Source organism: Azolla caroliniana, unplaced genomic scaffold, assembly GCF_043228905.1.
Source record: "Azolla caroliniana isolate FFs.n. ecotype wild unplaced genomic scaffold, voAzoCaro1.0.p SCAF_1344, whole genome shotgun sequence".
Lineage (NCBI taxonomy): Eukaryota > Viridiplantae > Streptophyta > Polypodiopsida > Salviniales > Salviniaceae > Azolla > Azolla caroliniana.
Window position 1 is genome coordinate 1 of NW_028231779.1, and position 9,655 is coordinate 9,655.

General features: G+C 37.0%; 2 protein-coding genes and 1 non-coding gene across 3 annotated transcripts; 2 read left to right on the top strand and 1 right to left on the bottom strand.

Annotated features, from left to right (window-relative positions):
• The first annotated feature begins 6 nt into the window (after nt 1-6).
• LOC147847212 (uncharacterized) lies at nt 7-3,285 on the top strand. Its single transcript, XM_087339441.1, has 3 exons — nt 7-911; nt 1,143-1,588; nt 1,849-3,285. The coding sequence occupies exons 1-3, from the start codon at nt 116-118 to the stop codon at nt 2,965-2,967; spliced, it is 2,361 nt and encodes a 786-aa protein (XP_087195567.1). The 5' UTR covers nt 7-115; the 3' UTR covers nt 2,968-3,285.
• A 1,070-nt stretch (nt 3,286-4,355) lies between these two features.
• TRNAQ-CUG (transfer RNA glutamine (anticodon CUG)) lies at nt 4,356-4,427 on the bottom strand. Its single transcript has one exon. It is a non-coding gene; the product is annotated as a tRNA-Gln (tRNA).
• Nucleotides 4,428-6,713: 2,286 nt separating this feature from the next.
• On the top strand, nt 6,714-9,450 carry LOC147847214 (uncharacterized). Its single transcript, XM_087339440.1, has 3 exons — nt 6,714-7,240; nt 8,472-8,598; nt 9,146-9,450. Exons 1-3 carry the CDS (start codon nt 6,749-6,751, stop codon nt 9,214-9,216), a joined length of 690 nt encoding a protein of 229 aa, XP_087195566.1. The 5' UTR covers nt 6,714-6,748; the 3' UTR covers nt 9,217-9,450.
• Nucleotides 9,451-9,655: the final 205 nt, after the last annotated feature.

A 9,655-nucleotide genomic window follows, 5' to 3' on the forward strand; every position in this document is an offset into this window, starting at 1 on the left:
AAGATGCTTGGAAGAGAAGAACTTCCAAAATGCATCCAAAGAGAAGTTTGTGGAGCTGGATCCATTAAAGGGTGTTGAAGAAAAGAAGTTGATTGATATTAACCAACAAGTGTCAATGATGCGATTGAGTCGAAGTTGTGAAAGCATGATTGTGGAAAGCATTGATGATACCTTTGGGCAAGGTAAAGATGCTGAAACGAAATTACATGTTTCTTCATCTGAACCCAAATTGAATACTGTTATGGATGATTTATCATCTCCTTCATCAATTGGATTGCTTTGCAGAAAGGTTGTGAATGATGATGATAAAATGCCAAGAACTAGATATACGGATGGTGATGGATATACAGGGAAACACATCAAGGATGCTTTGGATATTGCAACGTTTCAGGCTGAAGATTTTGTATTTGGAAAGACATGGATGCCTGGTTTTTGGGATGTTACTGAGGGTGTCTTTGTTCTTGATACTGAGAGTTTGCTTGTTCCGCATGATTCTGAAGGAAGAAATAAGGGTAGTAGTAGCTCAAGGAGATCCCGAACACCCTGCAAATATGGCAGAAGGAAGCTATTGAGAAAGAAAATTCCGGGAATTCAAAAGCCTATGTCATCCTTAGAGAGCTGCCTTTCAGCACAGATGGATGAATATAATAGGAAAAATCGAAAATTTGAGGAGTTTCGGAGGGCATCATCTTCATACCAAAGCTCGGAGAAAGAATTAGAAGAAAGTAGTAGCATGGGAATTTCTACAAGTGAAGCAAAGGTTGAATTACCTGAGGGTGATGTTGCTATTGGATTGCCTTTTTTGTCACCCAGGCAGCAACACCCAAAGAAAGTGATTAAAGAAGCATGTGAGAACTTCAAAAAGGGAGTTCCTCCACACTCTTCAAAACATGTGAGCACATATATTGAAGGTATGCTTAAGACATGAAACTATAGTCAACATATTTGTGTCTTTATCTTTCATATGGAATGGTAATATGAGCACCTACGCAACCTCCACCATAGGTAAGGTTTTTGTGTATGTTAATAATACAAGGATGATATTGTTGCTATATGTAGCATACCTTTTAAGTTTGCAGATGTTCACACATATAAAAGGTCCTTATTTCTATGAAAATATGGACTTTTTTGTTCTGTGGCAGGACTAGTTGGCTCTTCATTCGGAGGAATTTTGTTCAATTTTGGTATAGGTGTCGGTATAATGTTTGCCATAATGTCAGACATGCAGAGAACAAGAAAATTGGGGTTGCTTTTGAAAGAAGCACAGTCACTTACAAAAGATTTGGAGAATGAACTCAAAATAAAGGGTCTACAGAAGACTACTGTTTATTCTAGAGAAGGTGATGACGTTGCACCAACTGAAGAAAAAGAAGGAGAAATTTCTATGACCAATTCATTCATCAATGTTAGGAGTGTCGCGAACCTTCTTGACAAAATGAAAATGTTTTTGTCTAGTGAGGCACAGACAATACATAGAAAGGACATATCCAAGCTAGAAGCAGAACTAGTAGCAGAGCTTGAGATAATGGAGTTGGGCTGGGATGGAGATGGTTCAAAAAGTGCAAGAAAAGATTCTAGGCCAAGTGAGGTATGATATTCTTTTAATTCGTTTCAATGAAGCATTTTACACAGAGTAGAAAGGGGGGGGGGGGAGTAACAGTGAAGGAATTACTGGTTATAAGCATGGCAAAATCTCTTCAAAATTCTTGGAAAACAGCCAGCTGTTTTTGGTGATAAATAGCCCCTGTTTTTCTTTCCCTGATGTTTAAATCATTCAAATGTCCTGGCAAAATGGTCAAGGATGACTATATAAAATTAACTGATTCTGTTAGTTTTCTTTATTTGCAGATCAACAGGGAAGTGGGTAGTCTGGTGCAAGGTGAATTGAAAATAAGTGGATTTCCTTGTGAATTCAAAGAAGACTCACAGGATAAAAGTGCATCATCTAATGAAGATCTGCATGCAAACAGCTATGCTGTCTCTCCAAGAGATTTGGCAAAACGTTTGCACGAGGTTTTGGAAACAAGGCAAGAGGCTCGTATTTCTGAGCTTGAATCTGAGATTAAGCTTCTAAAAATGAAGCTGCATGCAAAAGAAAGAGAGATTAAGCTTCTACGAAATGAAGCTGATCTAGATTGTAATGATAGTGCAACTAAACATGCGGATAATTCTGATTTGAAGAGTTCTTCTTCATTCAAGAGTGATGACACTGAAACTAAAAACAACACAGCCTATATCGCTTTGGGAGGTGAGGCATTAGCTGCTTACATGGAAGCCTGTAATGAGTTCTCCAAAGCCTCAAATGATCATCCGCTAAGATCGGATAAGGATGAGTTAGCCACGGAGAGAGATGCATGTGAACGTGACCTTGATACTATGTACATGGAGAACTATGAAGGTTTGGAGCACGTGGACTTGGTGTCTTTGGCTGAAGATCTTTATGTTAATGGTGATCCTATGTGCATGGAGAAGATGCCCACAAATGGGCAACAGTTTGCTCGTACAAAAAACTCACGGAAAAGATCAGCGTTTAGACATCCACAACCAGAGCACCTTATTTCTAGTTCAAGAGGATTTGATTCGGATGATGCAACAAATGAGACCTCCGGAAGTACCCCGTGCTCGGTGAAATGTATAGATTTCACCATTAATAAGGAGGAATCTTACGATGCAAATCGTGCTGAAGAGTTCATAAATTGTGTTGGCATTAACAGCCCCAAGATACAAGAGCGACACTCGATCCATTGTAAACATAATGAAGAGAATTGTGGTGATTTTGGTCATCCGGAAGGAGACAAGGAATGGATTACAATCAATGAACAAGATTATTACTATCCGGATTTGGATGAACAATTAGGAGAACTTCTCATCAAGCAGATTGTTGAGAAAAGCAGAAAAGGTTCACATATTGGACGTGATGCTCGGTTGATTCTTGCATCATTGGAGGATGGCGATGGAATTCATTGAGCGAGTAAATGGATAGAAGAAATTGTTTTTAAAGGCATGGAGCACATGTAATGTGTGTGACAAGTATCGGCCTTACATAATGTGTATGTATATAAATAAATATGAAAAGAATCTTCTAAACAAGGGAGGAATCTACCGAAGCAGAATATTGCACAATGGAGCTTATATGGCAACTTAGGCTATTTGTTCATTTATTTTTTATTTTTTCTTATGAGATTAGCATGTCATGTTATTTTTTACATGAAATCGAAATGTATAGGCTTAACGAAAGACATATTCGTTGTAATAATATTTCAGATTCATATATATTTTATGATTCACTTCATTGTCTTCTAAACTCCTTAAGGAGATGAAACTTTTACAGGTGTTTTTACAAATCTCCATGACATTATGATGTTTCTAGTTCATATAAAAACAGAGGAGACATTACAGGGGCTTTATGAATGTTAATAGTAAATACATACGACTTGGTTTCTAATGAAAAGGGAAATGCCATTGAATATAGCCATCTAATGATAGAGTTGGGATAGAAAGATAATCTTGTGAATTTCCCCTACATTCATTAAATAATAGGAAATTGCGAGAAAATATCACAAGTCTAATGTGAAATCCTGAGAATTTCCCCTACATTCATGAAATAACAGGAAATTAGGAGGAAATATCATAAATCTAATGTGAAATCCTGTGAATTTCCCCTACACTCATGAATTAGTCAGAAATTAAGAAAATGTCATAAATGTAAATTAAAATCCTGTGAATTTCCCCTACATTCATGGATCAATAGGAAATTATGAGCAAATATCATAAATCTAATGTAAATTTTAGCATATAGTTCAAATGATAGAGCCATCTAATGATAGAGTTGGGATAGGAAGATAATCCTGTAAATTTCCCCTACATAGGAAATTACCAAAAATCATAATTCTGATGTAAAATTTAACATATAGTTCTAGCTAACTGGGAAGTTCAAACATTCAGCCGACATTTTAGCTAATGATAACCCTGTACAAAAGGATGCCGTTCCCCTAGCTCTCAGAACTTGGCTTGGATTAACATACTCACACTTTCTTTGAGTTTTCAAAACAATATGAAATATGACAAGTGTTTGTCTCAATGGTGGACTTGCATTTGTGATGGCTGGGCTGATACCACTTTTCTAGCCAAGGTTTTATGGAGAAAAAATAAACAGAATGAAATTGAAATGTTTTGGGCTAGTAGAACGGATCAAATTAGGGAGGGAAAATGTCATCCAAGTCGAAAGCATTGTGACAAAGGGAAGACTATATACAATAATCTTATTCAAAAGTTACATAAAGGAAGAGTATATATAAAATAATCTTAATCAAAAGTTACATACATAATAAAAACAAGATGGGCCACTTTCTAAAAGGTCCCACCGAGACTTGAACTCGGGTTACTGGATTCAGAGTCCAATGTCCTAACCACTAGACCATGGGACCAGATACTAAAGCTTCTTGAAATTAATTTAAATGTACTTAAGATCTAAGCTCTTTTCATATTCATCGTTCTCACGAATCCCGCCTAGTAATTAGTAGTAGTCCTAGTCCTAGTACTAATACAAGTATTGAAAACTACCAACAATGGACACAAAATGCAAATTAAAATCTCTCTACTACCACTTGTTTACAATATCTTGTTGCATGTGCATCTAATAGAGGATGACCCAAATAGCATTTGCAACAATATGTTGAAGGGCTCAACAAAGAACATTGTCACATTGTCAAGCAAGCCGTAAACTTTTCACTTAAAAGGTATCACATGGAATATATCCCTTTTCGTATGTGTCAAAAGCATGGTGTTTATGCCCTTTTTGAAATATCCATGTAAAATTATGAAACAACATTGGAGCCTTGCCATTGTTTACAACATGACCATTTTCTTCCCTCAAAAAACTCATCAAAAGGAAAAGGTTTTTGAGTTAATTACAAGAATGAAACAAAAATTTTAACATGCTTGGTTTATCTCCAAAATATACATTCAAGGGGCACACAACAACACATATCATTTATTCCCCAAGCAATAATTGTATAGTTTTCTGTTTGTGCATTGTGCATGACCCTCAATGGAAATAATCCCACTTTCATCATTTACATCCTAACATCGGAGCTAGAAGAGTGACATTTTTTTATAATGTGTGAAGATTGATTGGCAACATTGAAAAAAGACTACATTCTTCAGACAAATCATTTTAAAAGAGTTAATATAGGATTAGCTATAGAGTCTATACCAAATTCTCCTTTGTAAGCGTAACAAACAAAACTCCATAGAAAACATTTGGTTGGAGAATATTTTGCCAAACATTCGGAGTGTGCACATGTAAGTATCATTCCATTTTGGCAAGATATTTATACTTTCTTTACTTGACCTCGTTTCCATGTGATTTCATCTTAGCCATACGTGTTGTGGACCATGCACATTTGAGTGGATTGCCTAGAAGGGTATCAAATCCATGACTTGTTCACTCTTCATATCCTCAACTATGTAGTTATTTGCATTGACAAGCTTTCGAATCTATTATACTATAATCAAATTGTTACCTTCATTATACAACAAGGAAATCCTTCTGAATAACATGTTTATTATATATATTTTTGCAACACATACATTATAGGCACAAAAACCTCAATTTGAGGTAAAACCCCACAAAAAGTAAAGAACATAAACAATTTTTGTAGTTAAAAACACACAAAATTAAGTGGAAACGTCGGGGAGAGATTTCTACAAATTGGACACGATTATAAAGAGATTGTCTCAAAGAAGTGTTGAAGAAGAAACGAAGTCTCCAATATATATGATTGACAAAATACTACATGATTTTAAGTTATCCAAATGGTCTATAATGTCACATGCAAAATAAAGTGGAAACGTTGGGGAGAGATTTTTGCAAATTGAACACAATCATAAAGAGATTGTCTCAAAGAAGTGTTGAAGAAGAAACAAAGTCTCCAATACATGATTTACAAAATACCACATGATTTTAAGTTATCCAAATGGTCTATAATGTCCACAATCCGATCGATTCAATAGAAAAAATATGGCATTGCTTTGACAATGATAGGAAAAGAGGTCATATAATTTTTCCAAATTATATGTTTGAAATCCCGAGTCAAAGATCACTCTTGTGTCTATAGATAAAAAATTCTTGATGGACAAGTCCTTGACAAGAGCGAGTCACAGCTGGGAAGGTTCAATGGCTCTTTACGAATTAGCAGTTTTCGATCCATTTGACCCTTACAAGCATATACAATTGCTAGAAACGAATCGATCATTTCATGAAAAAAGAATGGTATCATGAGGGGAAATAGACGATCACTATGTATTTACATGGAATAACTAAGGAATAACTTTTCCTAACCCTCCCCTCCTCTCTATTCTCGAGTTTCTATTACCTCTTGCAGATGCCCCCGAGTTTTTCATTATTTCTCTTGATGCCCCTTGTAGGCATAAGAAAAGAGCAAAGAGTGATCGAAGACGGAATCGGATGGTCCAAAGTTCATCGAATTGAATCGAATGGAATGGTCCAAAGTTAATAAATTGAATCAAATCGGATGGTCCAAAGTTAATCTAATTAAATCGAATCGGATTTACACAATGTGATTGCAGATTAAGAAGAAGGGGGGGGGGGGGGGGGGGGATTGTATGAAGGGCATTCTACGGAAATAAAGGAAAGCCTCAGAAGAAGAAGAAGAAGAGGAGAGGGCATATTCCATGAAAAGCTTAGCTTATGGAACAGAAAGACGAGAAAGAGAAGACATGAGCTATGCAGAGCAGGCTCAGAAGGAGCTTCCTCAAGTCTCCTCCCTCATTCTCCGCCTCCTCCTCCTCCTGTTTCTGCCAGGTGTCTCGTTTCTATTCGATCATTGAATCATCATCAGTACCACCATCATCACCATCACCATCACCATCGCCATCGCCATCACCATCACCACCAGAGAAACCTATCCTTCAAGCCCTTTCCCGAATCAAGCACCCACAAGACGCATTCTCTGCTGACTACTACCGAAGCCGTGGGCTTGTCACAGCAGTCGTTTGCGATGGCATGATCAGTGATCCCCCTAACAAGAAAAGGGGTCATCTTCATCCACAAACCACAAGTTTGCTTCTTTTCCTCAAAGAGAAAGATGTGTCGGGTTTCTTGCAGAAGATGGGTCACCGAATGTTCATGTCCACAGTGTTTTTCTTGCATATTTCTAACCATTTCAATGATGCTTACATGGAAAACACCATGACCCAATTAGTCTTGCCTCGCACTGTAAGTGATTCTTAATCTTTATCTCTAATTTATAATTTATCGTCAATTTATATTTTGTTGATTTTTTTTATGTACAAATGTCTCTCAATATGTGAAGGGTTTTTATTTGAAAACATCTCAATATTTGGGGTATTTTTGCTGAACATGGATGCCAGACACATGAAGTCTTATAGGCATTTTTTGCACTAACACTCTCACATAGTGTATTAGGAGATAATATTACAGGCTGAGATTTGCTTACCTACCTAGGCATATTGTTAAATACTGAAGGGACACATAAAGAAAACTGTTCTTATTTTGTAGTATGCAAAGCCTTGGCGCGAAAATTTTCATACTGTTAGTATTGTTGGTAAACATGAGGGAGAACACAATAGGACTCTTGTCCATGTGGAAGTGTAGATATGTCTGCGGAGTCACTTCTGCAGAAACACACAATGTTGGAAACTATAGGGAAACATGAAGGAAAGTAGTTGGACTTGGGAAATTATTGAATTGTGGAGCCTCGCTTCCAAAAGCTCATATTGTTGAACACTACAGGAAAACTTGAGGGAAAGTGGGTTCTTTTCTGCCCTTCCTGATGTCCATGTTTAACTGACGCCAAGGTCAAGCAGCATCAAATTTCCACCCAACCATTCAATATATAGCCACATCTATATACCAGTGGATTGCATATGAACAATCTGCTTAATTAAGGTCCATACACTGTTTCTCTGACCCCTGACCCCTGACCCCTGGGATTATCCTAGTGCACAAGCCCCTTGCACAGTGCCTCCTGGATATTCACGATCATGACACATGGGATTACTTTGCCCTTACAAATAGTGTAAGAAAACAAGAATGGAAGTGACCTGTTTTCCATATGGGCACCTACCTATGAATTCAGAGTTTTTCCTATAGAAGCTATTCGTAACATCAGAGGAATGTTGATTTTCCTCACATGGGCACCTAGCTAGGTATATGGAACTTCACTTTCTATTACTTATGATGCTTGATCAGTGTGGAGAAACATGATTCTTCCCCACATGATACCTTGCCATGTATGTGTAGCCTGGGTTTCTAATGCTGATGCTGTTGAACATGGTAAGAAACATCAAGGGGAGGTGGATTCTTCCCCACATTAGGTACCTAGCTTTGTAGGGAAACATGAAGGAAAGTAGACACTTTCCGCATAAAAAATTCCTAAAATTTCTTGTGATATAGTTGGTTGATTTCTTTTCCTCAAATTATGCAGGTAAACTTTGATAACAATGGAAGGATCACGAATCTCCGATTCATAAAAGCAGTCGAGGGAGTAAAGATGAAACTTAATTGTCCTCTTGTAGTCTCAGGAATAGAAGAATGCATAGGCATAAAAAGAGGTAAGAAAACTCTCAGACTGGCCCATCTCTATATGTTTTTAATGCATGATTATCTCATGTTAAACCTGGAAGAAATTTCTCTAATAATTAAAACCCCAAATACTTGCAATTATTTAAATAATCTTTATGTGTTTAAATTGAAAGTACAAATACTCTAAATTGGACTGTATTAGAATCTTCCAAAATTTTGGTGTCAAATGATTTCCATAAATTCTGGAAAAAATATATTTTTTAAATTCACTGGAGGAAGTACATTTTCCCAAATCTATTATTAGGTCTACATTTCACAGAAGAGTATTTCTGTGCTGCATCTGGTTGATACCTTCATAACCTTTTGATGAGTAAAAAATATTTGAGCACTTTATCCCTGATCTTAATATGTAGTTAGTGTATTTCACACTCAGATTACTTTGTCACATTTACTTGTTCATTCCCTTGGAATGGATCAATTGAATTCCATGTATGTATTTATCCACTCATATCTTTATCATTGGTTACAATGGGCATTTTCCCCTTGCATACACAGAACAAATATATCTTCTTTCAGCTGGCACCATTAATTTGCTTTGGAACTATACCCTCGTGATTTTGCCATTCTTGCATATGACCTTTCAATAGCCTCATTCACCATCCCCGCACTGAAGAAAGTAGGAGTGGAAGGGCTGGATACTAATGGATCTGGGTAGAGGTATCTTCACTAGTACATTGTGCAAAGTATTCACTAGATATTTCCAAAGCAAGGAAAGCATCCGCGATGGCAGGAGAAATGGCCTTCATTTGTCAATGACAAGGGTGGCAAGATCGTGGTCTACAAAGATGGGGCCTAATTGCATGAAAAATTGAAATTCCCAATCTATTTTAACCCCTTTGCGATGTCCCAGTTGGAACAGGGGTAGTGCATTTATGTTTATGCCATGTGACTCGAAACAATGTTGTGTTTTACCAACAATGATCATCTCCATGTTCAGGAAGTTGTTTTGATGACATAAGTGCCAACCTTAAGTGCTTTCAGATAGGCATCTCCCAAACTCATTGGATACCAATGATCGGGATTTGG